Below are 15,124 nucleotides of genomic sequence, written 5' to 3'. Positions count from 1 at the left end.
GGGATGGGGACTGGATTTTGGAGCAGTTCAATGCGCCGCTGAAATCTGAGAGCCCAAACTCCGCCACTGGGCATCATAAGGCTGTCTTGGTTGGGGCTGATGGGAATTATAGACCAAAACACCCGGAGAGGGGACAAGTGAGTGCTTTGCTACACCTGTGAGTGGAGATCATAGAACGGTGGGGGGGGGGGAGGATAAAAAGGGATCCCCCAAGGTCATCCATCCCAACCCGCTTTCCTTCCCCCCTGCACCACTGAGAGTGCCAGACAGGCGTGGAGGTATCTTTTCAGAAAACACAAACTGCGTTGGTGACGCCGGCCTTTGGCAAGCTGGGGCCCCGCCGCTCTTTTGAGCCACAACTCCCAGAAGGCCCAGCCGGCGCCGTGGGAGTTGTAGTCCAAAAGAGCCGGCGAACCCCGGCTGGCCGAGGCCTGGGTCACACAGACAAAACAAAGGCCGGGTGCGCGAATGGGGAGGAGGAGAGGCCGATGGGTGGCGTTCAGTTGACGCTGTCCTCGTCGCTGGCTTCGCCCCGGTCGTCTTTGGTCTCAGAGAGGCTGCTCTCGTCGATGTTCTCGAGGGAGTCGGCGTGCTGGATGGCCAGATCTGAGAGAGCCAGGCTGGCCAGGGTGTTCTGCTCCGGGTACAGCCAGGGCTTGAAATGCGGGTTGTGTTTCTGCTTCCAGTCTGGGTACTTTAAGCAAGCCTTGTGCATCTTCTTCATCGCCTGGAGGGGAAGAGAGAGGGAAAGAGGAAGCAGCCGAGGCCAAAGCAGGGGGCGCTCCGGCCGTGGAATCCTAGAGTTGGAAGGGGCCCCCCAAGGTCATCTAGTCCAACCCCCTGCAATGCCCAACGTGAGACTCGAAATCGCAGCCCTGAGATTAAGAGTCTCGTGCTCTACCAGCCAGAGGAAGCTGCGCTGGTAAAAAGACAGTTAGAAAAGTATATAGATACGATCTCCTCATCATTCAGCCCGGACACTGAGGTCCAGCTCCGAGAGTCTTCTGGTGGTTCCCTCCCTGCGAGAAGTGAGGTTACAGGGAACCGGGCAGAGGGCCTTCTTGGTGGTGGCTCCCTCCCATCAGACATCAATGAAATAAACAACTATCTGACATTTAGAAGACATCTGAAGGCAGCCCTGTTTAGGGAAGTTTTTAATAACTGATGTTTTAATGTATTTCTAACCTTTTGTTGGAAGCTACCCAGAGTGGCCGGGTATTATTATTATTATTATTATTATTATTATTATTATAGGCCACAAAGCTGCATCTCTCTGGCCCTGCATTTCAGACATGTGCAGGGCTTATGCGTTCAATTTCACCACACGGCCTTCTGGATCTCATAACCCACCTCAATTTCTGAAGCAAAAGAACAGCGTTGTTGTCATCTGTTCCCCCCCCAGGTGGAGGGGGGGAAATCCCCAGACGATGAAATGAAATGAAATTCAAAAAACAGGCCTCCTTTGCTGGGCAGAAACCCCAGAAAAACTCAAGACGCCTTCCGCCTCTGGAAAGCTAATATGCTCGCAAAGAACAAATGTGTGTGCTCTCTCTCACTCTCTCTCGCTCTCTCTTGCAGTTCTGGGTTTTTTAATTAAATGGAGGTATCGTCTCATTTGCTGATCTGCTCTGTTCTCCGGTGCCATGGAGGGGTTTAACGTGACATCTCAGCCACAGGGCTAATTAATCCAGCGATGGGCTCATGGAAAAGGAGAGCAACGCGGCAAGAGGGTGACCTGCCCAGGTCACGGGAGACGGCAGTGAGCTCAGGTGCCCTCTGTGGGTGTCAGCATCGAAGGAAGTCCAGCGCAATGCCAGCCTCACGTTCGGCAGCCTGGAGAGCCAGCGCATGTGAGCCCAGGCTTCATCGCAGGTGCTTTGGGCAGGAACGAAACAGCAAGCGCCTTTAAAATCTCATTTTTCCCCCTTGGCAGTTTCAGCCAAAACGCACAGAAACTATGGGTGTTTTCCTGAGGCCCCTGACTGGTAACAACGACTCTCCTTCATCAGAGATTTTTAAGTAGAAGCAAGGATTATTTAGTTGCATTGCACGGGGCTGGACTAGATGATCGGGAGGGGTCCCACCCGATTCGATGATTCCGTGAGATAAAATTCCAATCGCATCACAAGGGGGCGCTCTTGGAAGAAATGGCCATCTGTGGAAAGCTGCCTGCGGCATGCCATGGCATGGCGTTTATAGCCTGCCTTTTCTCTCAGAGGAACTGACGGACATAGCTCTCCCCTTCATTTAATCCCCAAAGCAGCCCTGAGAGAAGGCAGAGACTGAGTCAAGGTCCAGCCACTGAGAACCACAGTCAAGTGGGAGGATTCGAACTGTGGTCTTTCCAAAGTCCTCTAACCACTATACCATACTGGCTCATTTTGAGGCGCCTCAAGAATGCCAGTGTTTTGAGGGAGAAGCCTAAGCGCATCACAGGAACCATGGGGTTTGCACCATGAAAGACTCTTGTTTCCCTGGCACAGAAAAATAAATGGATTTTTATTTTATTTTTTTGCAGTTAGGGAAGTGACTGAGAAAATTAGGAACGGATTTGGAATGTGACCAAGTGTAAACAGCCAACAAGCAAATCAGAAAGGAGGCTCAATAAAGGCCAAACGTTATCGAACCTTTTTGCAAAAGTTTTTCAAGATGGATCCTGAATAATATGAGAGAGGCAGTAGGGTGTAGCGGTTGGAGCATTGGCCTCTGGCCTAGGAGAGACCAGGGTTCGAGTCCCCAACTGGCCATGGAGCTCACTGAGCCAGTCCCTGTCTCCCTCCCAGGGTTGTTGTGGGAACTAAAATAGGAGGGGGGGGGAAGAACCATGGAGAAAAAGGCAAGATAAAAAAGGCATAAAATAATAAATAACCCGTTTGTCTCACATGCAGAAAATGAGTTTAGCCAAAGGGGCTCTGCCAGATCCTTTGGGGGTCCTGTGTAGCCCCATTTGTGATCCCCCAGGAAACATGCTTTTCCTCTGCGTCACCAGCAAAAGTCCACACACTTATTGTTTCCATGGAGAGCCTAAGGATGAGGCTGGCAAGTAAAGGGAAACACGGACAACGGGCAGCCGGTTGGCGGGACGAAAGAGGCAGAGGAAGGAGGGACGGTTTTCTTGACTTACTTTTGGAGCGAGGAACTGCGAGGACTTGTTCACCACCCACTTTGGCAAAGAACCTGAGGAGGGGAGAAGAGTTTTTAGAGTGCGACACAGCCCCGTACCCCAAGGAGAAGAAAACACCCACCCGAAAAAGGTGTACAAAATGCAGGCGGGAAGGAAACACAGTCCCTGGCGTCTTGGCCCCTACATACCGTATTTTTCCATGTATAAGACGAGGTTACTTTACTAAAAAAGTATGGTAAATTTTTGGGGTTGTATTAGACACGGATAGTGGAGAGGCAGGATGGGGTATTGGCGGCTGCTGTGATCAGGAGATTGTCATCAGCGTATTTTCTTGTGATTGGCAGGTGCGGCAAGGTCCACTGGCGATTTTCTGCTGCTGCAAATGGGTGGCTGATTGGTGCTTGCTTTTGGCGAACCTGCAGGATTGGTGTGTGCGATTGGCTGTGGTGGTCTTGTGGGTGAGCAATTTTCGGCAACCACCCCCCAAAAAGCTCAACAACACTCCCCCCCCCCCCCATTTCTCAATTTGGAGTCCCAAAAAACAGGGGGCGTGTTATACATAGAAAAATACGGTATGTGGTTTTCAACCCCAGGCTTGCAAACCAAAATCCCAAAGCAATGGACACCTTGCCCCCAAATCTCATAAGATGGTTTTTCTGCACCCTTCCAAAATAACTGGAACAACGACTCTCCTTCCTTGGAGGTTTTTAAGCAGAAGATTGATGGGCATCTGTCAAGGATTATTTAGTCGGGATTCCTGCATTGCAGGGGATTGGACTAGATGACTACATGGGGACCCTTCTGACTCTACAATTCTGTGGTTCTATGAATGGCAGAGCACACCCTCAAAGTGTCCTGATTTTCCAGGGACAGTCCCAGAATTACGGAAGCCGTCCCAGTTTCTGATTTGATCCTGGAATGTCCCACTTTCTCTTCACCAGGGAAACGTTGGAGGGGAATGGAATAGGACGTCCCTTTCCCCCCCGGAGAAATGTTGGAGGGGATGGGAGGGCCTGGGATGATGGGTCTGGCTAGCGGCCCGTCTAATCTAGAGTCCTGGCCCCACAGTGACCAAACACTTATCTCCCGCTTGGACTACTGCAATGCACTCTACATGGGGCTACCTTTGAAGGTGACCCGGAAACTGCAATTAATCCAGAATGCAGCAGCTAGACTGGGGACTGGGAGCGGCCGCCAGGACCACATAACACCCGTCTTGAAAGACCTACATTGGCTCCCAGTACGTTTCCCGGCACAATTCAAAGTGTTGGTGCTGACCTTGAAAGCCCTAAACGGCCTTGGTCCTGTATATCTGAAGGAGCGTCTCCACCCCCATCTTTCAGCCCAGACACGGAGGTCCAGCGCCGAGAGCCTTCTGGCGGTTCCCTCATTGGGAGACGTGAGGTTACAGGGAACCAGGCAGAGGGCCTTCTTGGTAGTGGCACCAGCACTGTGGAACGCCCTCCCACCAGATGTCAAAGAGAACAACTACCAGACTTTTAGAAGACATCTGAAGGCAGCCCTGTTCAGAGAAGCTTTTAATATTTAATGCTGTATTGTTTTTAACACTCAATGCAGAGCCACCCAGAGTGGCTGGGGAATAATAATAATTATTATTATTATTATAAACAGATGACCATGATGGGAAGCCCCGAAGCAAAAGAACATAAGTCGAGCCAAGCTGCTTGACGGACAAGGAGGGTCCTCCTAAAATAAAGAGGCGTATTGAGGGTCCCTTGCGCCCCTGGCAAGGAGCGGTATTGGTGCGCGCACACCCACCCACCCCAAATCACCTTTGTGCCACAGTGCAAGAAGGACAGGAAGCTCCTCCTTCATTGGATCTTGCCTCATTGCATCGACACACACACACAAGGATATGCCATACATTCCATACTACGATAGGCAGTGATATTTTTCCGGAGAACTCGCCACCAACGCCTCCCTTGTTCTCTTAGAACAGGCACCCCCAAACTGGGCCTTCCAGCGGCGTAGCGTGGGTTATCAGCACCCGGGGCAAGGCAAGTAATTTGCGCCCCCTAACCCGGGGCAAGGCAAATAATTTGCGCCCCCTAACCCGGGGCAAGGCAAGTACAGTAATTTACTCTCCCAAGCAGCAGCAGCGAGGCTTCTCTTTCCCCCGCGCTCTCCTGGAGCTGCCTCTTTTCTTTCCTTTTTTCCCTTTCTCCAAGGCTTTTCGCTTTCTCTCCTTAATTGATTCCTCCTCCACACCGCAGCGTTTCCTGGCTGCTTCCCCCCCCTTCCCCTCTCTCTCCTCCTCGCTCTGCTTGCCTTGCCCTGCCCTGCCCTGCCTGAGGGCGCCCTGAGGAGACTCCGCTCTCCTTTTTGACCAGGCGAGGTGGAAAAGTCTCTTCCCGCCCCCTCGCCAGACTCCCTGCTCAGCTTGGCTCACTACCCAGGCGGCCAGTGGAGAGAGAGCCGCAATTACCATAAAGCTCCTCTCCCTCCGCTTCACCAAGCTGTCAAAGCCCGGCAGCAGCGGCAACGGCAGCAGCAGGCGCAGCCAGACCCCCGCCAGCCAGCCCGCCCGCCCGCCCGCCCGGCTTCCTCTCCTTTTTTTGCCCGCGGCAGAAGGCTTCGCTCTCCCCCTTCCGCGACCTCCTTGCCAAGCCGAGCGAGCGCGGGCTCCCTAACCCGTGGATTTTAGTAGGGGCAGAGAGCTGCTAGTGCGAGCGCGCCCCCCGCCCATGTTGCGCCCGGTGCGGCCGGCCCCCCTGGCACCCCCCACGCTACGCCACTGGGGCCTTCCAGACATTTTGGGACTACAGTTCCCATCATCCCTGATCACTGCTCCTGTTAGCTGGGGTGATGGGAGTTGTAGTCCCAAAACATCTGGAGGGCCGAGTTTGGGGGTGCCTGTCTTAGAATGACAATGGCCCCCACCCGAGAGGGGTTGGATCTGAGTTATGGCAAGTTCCGGCTGGAAAAAAAGCCCCGACGATAGGTGATTTTTGCATGCACACCCGGCAGAGGCTGGTTTCGCCAACCCCTAGGTACGCCTCTGCCTAAGTAACTCACTGTCATTTGTTGTTTTTTTTTAAATGATATTTATTAGAGTTTCCATACTAAAAATTAAAAGTAGAAAAGAAAAACACACAGTTCAGAAATACACAATACATAATCCAAAAAGGAAAAAAAAGAAAAGAAACAAAAAGCAAAAGACAAAAAAGAAAACATTTAAAAGCAATACCACCTTTTCATCTCCGTTTTTTAAATTTACTTATTTTCTGGACCTCCTCATACCTCCCTCTTTTGTATTCCAGTTCAATTTGTATGTCCAGCAATTTCTTTCCCTCTTTTTTAATCCCAATCCTTAATCTTAATATAACATAACATTAAATTTTTACCTCTTAAAAGCCAAATTTCCATTTCCTTTATCTTTTTAATCCTAATCCTTAATCTTGATCTATATATAACTTTAAAACCTGTATAGCTAGAAGCCACTTATTTTCAATCCAACATCACTCTAACATTCTTTAATTTTGCAATGTTTCTGCAAATAATCTTTGAATTTCTTCCAATCTTCCTCCACCGACTCTTCTCCCTGGTCACGGATTCTACCAGTCATTTCCACCAGTTCCATATAGTCCATCAGTTTCATCTGCCATTCCTCCAGTGTGGGTAGTTCTTGTGTCTTCCAATACTTTGCGATGAGTATTCTTGCTGCTGTTGTTGCATACATAAAGAAAGTTCTATCCTTTTTTAACACCGTTTGGCCGACTATGCCCAGGAGAAAGGCCTCTGGTTTCTTCAGGAAGGTATATTTAAATACCTTTTTAAATTCATTATATATCATTTCCCAGAAAGCCTTAATCCTTGGGCACGTCCACCAAAGGTGAAAAAATTTAACTCACTGTGATTTGAACCTGCCCGTGTAGGTTCTACATTCTGAGCCTGCAGCAAAGGAAAATGGATTGTCTCCATCAGCATCTATGTGGCAGCCCTCCAGATACAGTGGTACCTTGGGTTAAGCACTTAATTCGTTCCGGAGGTCCGTTCTTAACCTGAAACGGTTCTTAACCTGAAGCACCACTTTAGCTAATGGGGCCTCCCGCTGCCGCCGCACTGCCGGAGCACGATTTCTGTTCTCATCCTGAAGCAAAGTTCTTAATCCGAGGTACTATTTCTGGGTTAGCGGAGTCTGTAACCTGAAGCATATGTAACCTGAAGCGTCTGTAACCCGAGGTATCACGGATCATGTTCACAACCCAAGCGTCCACTGTATTGGAAGGTGGCTCTCATATCGCCTCTTAAATGTCTCTTCTTCTCCAGGCGATTAGGCAAATTCAGGAGGAGGAGGAGGAGAGGGCTATCGAAGGCTACTAGCCAGAATGGCTGTGATCTGCTTCCACAGTTAGAGGCAGCGATGTTTCTGAATGCCAGTTGCTGAAAACTGCAGGAGGGAAGAGGGGTCTTGTGTTCGAATCCTGTCGGTTTCCCTTTAGGGCATCTGATTGGCCACTGTGAGTACAGGATACTGGACGAGAAGGGCCATTGGCTTGATCCAGCCGCAGGCTCTGCTTCTGTTCTTATGGTCCTCAGTGTCCTTCACCTTTCCCAAAGATTCATCTTCTCCAAAGCTGGCAGAAATCCTCTGCACAGCTGGAGTTTGTGCTTAAAGGACTAAAAAAAGGATAACTCCCAAATCTGCCCAGCTTTAGTGCCTGCAAACTCCCCGCGTCAATCGCCGGCGCTTAGCAAATTCCGCGCTGCCGAACGGCACAGGGGCTCCATTGCAGAGACGCCGTTCTCTTGGCAGCCTGGACGGACTCCAAGGTCAGAACTAGAGAAGGGCCTTTATGGGCTCAGACACGGCTGATTAGGGGCAAAGCTGGAGAGGAGAGGATTTAATGGGTGGCTGAGACTGCAGAGAATGAGGCTTTGCTGGCTCCGCTTCCTCCTCTCCCTGCTTTGCTAAAAATAGCCTGAATAATTCTGCAACAGCCATCCCTAAACCCTGACCATAAATTATGCAACATTTCTTGCGTAAAATTGGAGCTTTTATCAATTGCATCCATTGATGGGAGATTCGGGACAGAATTAAAAAAGGACTTTTTCACGCAGCACATAGTCAAACATGTGGAGGCACTGATGGCCACCATAGCTGTCAACTTTTCCCTTTTCTTGCAAGGAATCCTTTTCGGAATAAGGGAATTTCCCTTTTAAAAAAGCAAACTGAAATATACTTGGAGTCGAGAGTGGATTTCATGCTCTTTATTCAGCTCATAGTGGTGAGGAGGAATGGAAGTTCCCCCCAGAATATCTGCCTTATATACATTATTTACACAATGGGCTGCACGTGATTGGCTAATTCCGGGATTCTCCTGTAGGCCAATCAGGTTGCGGATTCACTTCCACCTGGAGCTGGATTGGGTGGCTCCTGTGGACCAATCAGACTGCTGCATTCCGAATCCTATTGTTCTAGGACCAATCAGACTGCTGCCTTTTGGATCCTATTCAACTCAGTACATAACAGAAACGTTGACAGCTGTGATGACCACTAACCTGGATGGACAAATTCATGGAGGAGAATTCATCCAAAATCAGAGGAAGCAGAGTATCAGAGGGTTCATTTACACTTACCATTCATCCCACCCTTTTCAGGTCTGCATTTTCCCAGTCCGTATCCAAGCGCTTTTTTCCCTTTCTGCTGCTTCTCCCAGGAAAACCCAATATTTACCCTGAATCAGAACCAACAGCAATTTGGGTTTCCCGCAGATTGCCAATTCAGGAGTAAACAGCAGGTTTTTTTGCAGAGAAAGGTGTGGGGACAAATATTTGCTCGAACGCAGCAGACCTAGAAAGATTGCACCTGTGCCTGGAAATGAGAGCAAAGCTAAGTGTGGCTGAGCCCTGAATCCCAGTTGCTGGAAACCAAAGGAGGGGAGAGTTGCTCTCGCTTTCAGGTTCTCCTTGCTATGCCCCGCAGAGGACCTTAAGGTCCATGAATAACCATAGTTTAGAGGTCCCAGGCCCTAAGGAAGTCAGACTATCCTCCACCAGGGCCAGGGCCTTCTCAGTGATGGCTCCAAGCTGGTGGAATGCTCTGCCCCAGGAGACCAGGGCCCTGCAGGATTTAACCTCCTAACCTCTGTAAGACAGAGCTATTCCGCCTGGCCTTTAATTCGAATTCAGCCTGATCTTTTATTTCCCTTCTCTTCCCTCCCCCTCCCCTTTTATGAAGATCACCCGCTCTGAGACCCCACAGCTAATTCTCCCCTGGCCTCCTCAATGGCCCAAGTAGGACCAATTCAGCCCGCTAGCCCTGGGGAATATCTAATTGAATTTTGAATTTTATTGTTATTCATGTTTTTATACTGTATTTTATGCTGCTTTTATAATTAAGTGTTTTAAAGTGTTTTAAATTTGTTGTTGGCCGCCCTGAGCCTGGTTTTTGAACCGGGAAGGGTGGGGTATAAATAAAAAAATTATTATGATTATTATTATTTATTATTTCCTACAAGCATCCGATCCACCCCTTGAGAACAGGCTGCTGGACTAGATGGGCCATGGGCCTCATCCAGCAGCCTCTTCTCATTTTCTTATGCATGCGTGTGCGTTCTTGCAGAGAGAAAGAACTCTATGATTTTTATCCAACTTTATTGTCTGGGAGCAAGGAAGAAGCTTGGACGAGCAATGTTTTAAAATAAGAAGTTGTGTCACCATTCATCGTGAGCCAGGACACTGACACCACTGCCCAAGAAATTGTGGCTCTTCATGGACCTTACCTTTGGGGTCTACCTGGGCCAGGTAAGTGAGGCTGCAGTTCTTTTCTCCTTTCCCCTGGATCAGGTAACCAGTTTTAATGGAGACGGCCCTCACCATGTCTTTCCTAGGAGGGTATTTCTGGGGAAGGCAAAAAACAAAACAAAAAGACAGGTGAAACTGAAATTCTGCCATAAGCCAGCCAGGACGACCATCCTTGCAGCTCCCAAACTGCCAGAAAGGAGCTCCCTCCTCTCTCCAGATCTGGAGTTAATGTAGGGGAAAGATGTGCTTCTTGGGGGGGGGCTGTTGTTGGTGCTGACCTTGAAAGCCCTAAACAGCCTCGGTCCAGTATACCTGAAGGAGCATCTCCACCCCCATCGTTCAGCCCGGACACTGAGGTCCAGCTCCGAGGGCCTTCTGGCGGTTCCCTCCCTGCGAGAAGCAAAGCTACGCGGAACCAAGCAGAGGGCCTTCTCGGTGGTGGCACCCGCCCTGTGGAACGCCCTCCCACCAGATGTCAAGGAAATAAACATCTACCTGACTTTTAGAAGACATCTGAAGGCAGCCCTGTTTAGGGAAGCTTTTAATGTTTGATTTTTTATTCTGTTTTTAGTGTTCTGTTGGAAGCTGCCCAGAGTGGCTGGGGAAAGCCGGCCAGATGGGCGGGGTATAAATAATAAATTATTATTATTATATTAGACCTCCCTGTGGGAGTTGTATGGGGTGTTGAGGGTGGGGGAATCCCCATTGCTGGAAACCATGGGAGGCAAGAGGACTCTTGCTCTCATGTTTTTCTCCCTGGTTTCCCAAAAACAGGATCCGATGGATGGAACGGACCAGACCAAGAGTGGGTCGAAGGGTGAAGAAGAAGGGAGCTCATCTGGGAGAAGGAAAACACTGGTCCTAAAACTCTGCTGCCTTCTGGGGTATCTTTGGGAGAAGAAAAGGAGAAAGGAGGAAATCCTACACAAATGCAGAGTGGGATCCCTAAGGCGGTTGGATGGCGGACCACATCAGCAAGGCCATCTGCGCAGCCCAGGACCTCCATGCATACTGCCTGGGCTTGCACCCCGGGGAGGTGAAATGGATGTTTTGTGTCGCCCACAAGAGTTCCTTACATTTCCACATGTGCCTCCCCAACAGGACATCAAAAAGGGCTCCTGATTCAATATAACACGGTGCCGTTTTCACTCTGATCTGCTGGTGCAAAGCAGCTCACAGCTTAGAAAAAACACAACTGCGTTGTCTGGGACTGCTGGGAGGTGTAGACTGCCAGGTTAGAGATGCTCTGTTTGGACATTTAAAAAAACTGCCCCTTCTCACGCAGAGGTTGACTAAGCAAAGTTGTGGTTCTGGGCAAGGTATTATTTACAGGTATATGATATCATGGTCTGGGATCCAGAATTGTGTTTAGCTTTTTAAATGAGGTGCCCACTTCTGAACTGCAGACTTACATTTTAAACATTTTATAATAACCATCCCAAAAGAACGGTCTGTCTATTTGGGAGAGGACAGGTGATGGTGAGAAAATGTTATTGGGGAAAAGGCTCTGGCTGAGAGGACCCAACTTCTGTCTCTCGGTGTATTCAGAGCAGAATCTCCTCCAGACATTCCCTGAAACCCCCTGAATTTCCTCATTTGGCTCTTCGTTTCTGTTTGCAGGTTTTTAAGGGGTCCACTGGAGGGTCAGGGTAAAAAATGGAATTACATTATATTAATTTAGGAATGCCCAACCTTTTTTGAGGGCTGGGGGCACACGTGGAAATTTAAGGAAGAGTCATGGGCACCCCAAAATGCCCATTTCACAGAAGAAACCCTGGCAACACTCAGAACTCCCCCACCCCAAAATGGTCGAAACGCTGAGACCCAAAGAAAATAAAACAGACCAAAAAGCAAGGTCCCCCTCCCCAAAAACCCCACCCACCCATCCACAGGCAACTGCTCTAACAAATAACAATGGGGGAAAGGCCCTTTGCAGATACCGGGGGGGGGGGGGGTCTTATGACACCATGGTGCCCCTGGGGTGCCCCGTACAGGACCCCAATATTAAAGCATCCCAAAGGGCAATCCTTCCTGTTTAGTTTTTCCTATAACAGGCATGCCACTTGCTGCAAGCTCAACCCCAGAATTTCTGCAGCACCTAAAACTCTAGCACATGTGTAAAAGGTAAGGGACCCCTGGATGGTTAAGTCCAGTCAAAGGCGACTCTGGGATTGCTGCGCTCATCTTCTCTTTAAGCAGCTATCTTAGTTTTTAATATTTAATGCTGTATTGCTTTTAACACTTGATTGGAAGCCACCCAGAGTGGCTGGGGAAACTCAGCCAGATGAGCGGGGTATAAATAAAAAATTATTATTATTATTATTATTATCATCATCATCATCATCATCTTGCTTTCAGGCCGAGGGAGATGGCGTTTCCAGGTTCTGTGGCCAGCAGGACTAAACCGCTTTCGGTGCAATTCCGTTTACCTTCCCGCTGGAGCGGTACCTATTTATCTACTTGCACTTTGACGTGCTTTCGAACTGCTAGGCTGGCAGGAGCAGGGTCAGAGCAACAGGAGCTCACTCCGTCACAGAGATTTGAACCGCCGACCTTCCGATCGGCGAGCCCAAGAGGCTCAGTAGTTTAGACCACAGTACCACCCGTGTCCCTATCAAGGTAAAGGTAAAAGGTAAAGGACCCCTGGACAGTTAAGTCCAGTCAAAGTCAACTCTGGGGTTTCGGCGCTCATCTCACTTTCAGCCCAAGGGAGCCAGCGTTTGTCCACAGACAGCTTTCTGGGTCATGTGGGCAGCAGGACTGAACTGCTTCTGCCACAACCGGACACTGTGATGGAAACCAGAGCGCATGGAAACGCCTTTTAGATTCCTGCTGCAGCGGTACCTACTTATTTACTTGCCCTGCCCTGCTTTCGAACTGCTAAGTTGGCAGGAGCCAGGACAGAGCAATGGGAGCTCACTTCGTCGTGGGGATTCGAACTGCCGACCTTCTGATCGGCAAGCCCAAGAGGCTCAGTGGTTTAGATCACCCGCGTCTGTGTACAGAACATCGTCCATGCACACCCCTCCTCCTCGCTCCCCCCTCTCCAGAAAAAGCCTGTCGCTCACGGGATGTTTGACGGAGTAGTTCATGATGATGAAGTCGTTGCCCATGGGGAGCCAGGAGCGCAAGGTGATGACGTCTCGGTTCTTCAAGGGTTTGGGGCATTTCCCTGCCAAAAAGCGGGGGGAGAGGAGAGGGAAGGTCATCTCAGGAGAAGCAAACAGACATCCTGGCCTGCAACTAACAACTCTCACCCCTCTCCTGCAGCAAATCTATTGTGTATTTATAACTCCACACCAAAAAATTATATGCCTCTCGGTTGTGTAGAGAAAAAACCCTCAAAGCGGCTTATGGCAGGAAAAAAGCATCAAGGTTATAACTAAAAACAAATAAAGCGATCGCTCTTTTTCTGTAAAACGACAAGAACATCACAGCGATAAACTAAAAACCCACCAGCATTCTAAACTTCTAGACAGGCTTGCCCAAAGGAGAATGCCTTTAGCACATGCCAAAAAGAAGGCAGGGAAGGAGCCCGGAGGATTTCACTAGGCAGGGAGTTTCCAAAGTGTGTCTGAATGCATGCAAGTTAAACTTGCAGGGGAAGCTTCCAGGTTACTTTGCTGCTGGGGGGCCAACTTGAATAAAATATTGAGGGGGCCCAGGGTCAGTCCCACCCCACATAATCAATCACGACGCAGTGCACACACACCATTTGAACAATGTGGGGGCCCGGCCTAGGGTTACCAGATGTCCCCAGTTCCCAGGGACAGTCCCCAGATTTGCAAATCTGTCCCTGGAAAACGTGGCAGCGGCAGCCTCAGCTCTGGCTGGCTTCAGGAGCTGCTCGCTGCTCGCTGCTGTGGCGCCTTCTATTTTTCCTTGCCGGAACTTCTGGTGAGGAAAAATGGAGGGCACCACAGCAGTGGGCAGCGAGCAGCTCCTGAAGCCAGCCAGAGCCAACTGCACTACCAGGCTGGCTCCAGACTGCTCAGTGCCACTGCCACTGCCAAAGGGGAACCGGGGACGTCCAGCGGTACAGATCTCCTGCCCCCTTTGCTTTGACTGACCGGGGGAGGCTCGGGAGTTGCAGGCGGGCGGCCGTTGCCCAGTTTTTAAAAAACTCTGCACATTTATGTTTCACAGGGTGCAAAAGAAGGGCTTTGCACCTTTATACAAGATGCATGTGTGCTTGGGCCCAGGGTCTTTTGCCTCACCATCCCCACTACTGACTCCCTGTTGCTACTCAGCTTCAAAGAAAAAAAGTGTCCCCGGATTCATTGAAAAAAATCTGGTAACCATAGCCCAGCCCCCTCAAATATTTTAGGGGGGGCAAAGCCCCCAGGGCCCCTAGGAGTTGGCTCCTATGGATTGCTGCAGCATAAAGGGCAGACGTCATTGGGCACCCCTGACGTTTGATGTTGTCACCGAAGAGTAAAGTTAAATGCCCCGTGCCTTAAGGGTGATGTGCTGGCGGAGGCACTGCAGCCATAAGGCCATGATCCAGAATCCAGTGCCCTCTGAGCATGCGAAGCTTCCTTAGGTGGCTGTCAGCATCACCTCAAAGGTGTGGGAGGGACCCCTGAGACAGAACAGAAGAGGCTGCTAGCTAGTAAGTCATCAACAGCCCTCTCCTCCGGGGTCGACCTGAACACGGCTGCAGTTTCAGGAGGGACCCCTAGATTTGGCTCTGCTGACCTGGCACCCTCCAGACGTTTGGGGCTGCAACCCCCAACAACCCCAGCCAGCACAGCTGGGCTGTTTTGGGGAAGGCCAAAACATCTGGGCAAAAACATCCAGGCAACTGATGGCTCAAAATAACGGCAACTGGTGGCAGCCTGCCTTTCCAAATCTGGGACCCCCAGATGATTTGGGCCGCAGCGCCCAAGAGCCTCAGCCGACAGAAGCTGCCGTTCCAAACATCTGGAACGCCCCTCTTTGGCAGAGGCTGCCTTAGACAAGAGCCGCCCGCACAAACTCCCCCAGCGTCTCACAGGAGTAGTATCCCACGTCGGCGTTGACCGTCAGCTTGCCGATGTCGAAGGTCTCAATGACGTTTGTGTCCCACTTTTTCCTGTATTCGATGTCGTGCAGGACGTCATAGAGGGTTTCTGCCGCAACATCCTTGCACTCTATCCTGCACTGGAGAGAAACGGGGCGTCAGAAACCCAACAGCAGCCCAAACGCCGGCACTAATGTCCGCAGGATCCCTTTCAAACTGGAGTGGGGAAA

The 15,124-nt window shown here is 50.2% G+C and overlaps 1 protein-coding gene across 1 annotated transcript in view; it reads right to left on the bottom strand.

Moving 5' to 3' along the window:
• Positions 1 to 51: 51 nt before the first annotated feature.
• The window catches only part of STARD10 (StAR related lipid transfer domain containing 10), a 55,330-nt gene continuing 40,257 nt past the window's right edge, over positions 52 to 15,124 (bottom strand). Inside the window, exons 2-6 of the mRNA XM_081002398.1 lie at positions 14,887 to 15,034; positions 12,961 to 13,064; positions 9,871 to 9,988; positions 3,125 to 3,177; positions 52 to 727 (exon numbers count right to left, since the gene is read on the bottom strand). Of these exons, the coding sequence (XP_080858524.1) occupies positions 500 to 727; positions 3,125 to 3,177; positions 9,871 to 9,988; positions 12,961 to 13,064; positions 14,887 to 15,034 (651 nt within the window). The 3' untranslated portion in view covers positions 52 to 499. The remainder of the gene's footprint in view (positions 728 to 3,124; positions 3,178 to 9,870; positions 9,989 to 12,960; positions 13,065 to 14,886; positions 15,035 to 15,124) is intronic.

Source organism: Podarcis pityusensis (genome assembly GCF_964106645.2).
Source record: "Podarcis pityusensis genome assembly, chromosome: 4".
NCBI lineage: Eukaryota > Metazoa > Chordata > Lepidosauria > Squamata > Lacertidae > Podarcis > Podarcis pityusensis.
Note: the sequence above shows the minus strand (reverse complement) of the source record. Positions and strands in the feature narration are given on the sequence as shown.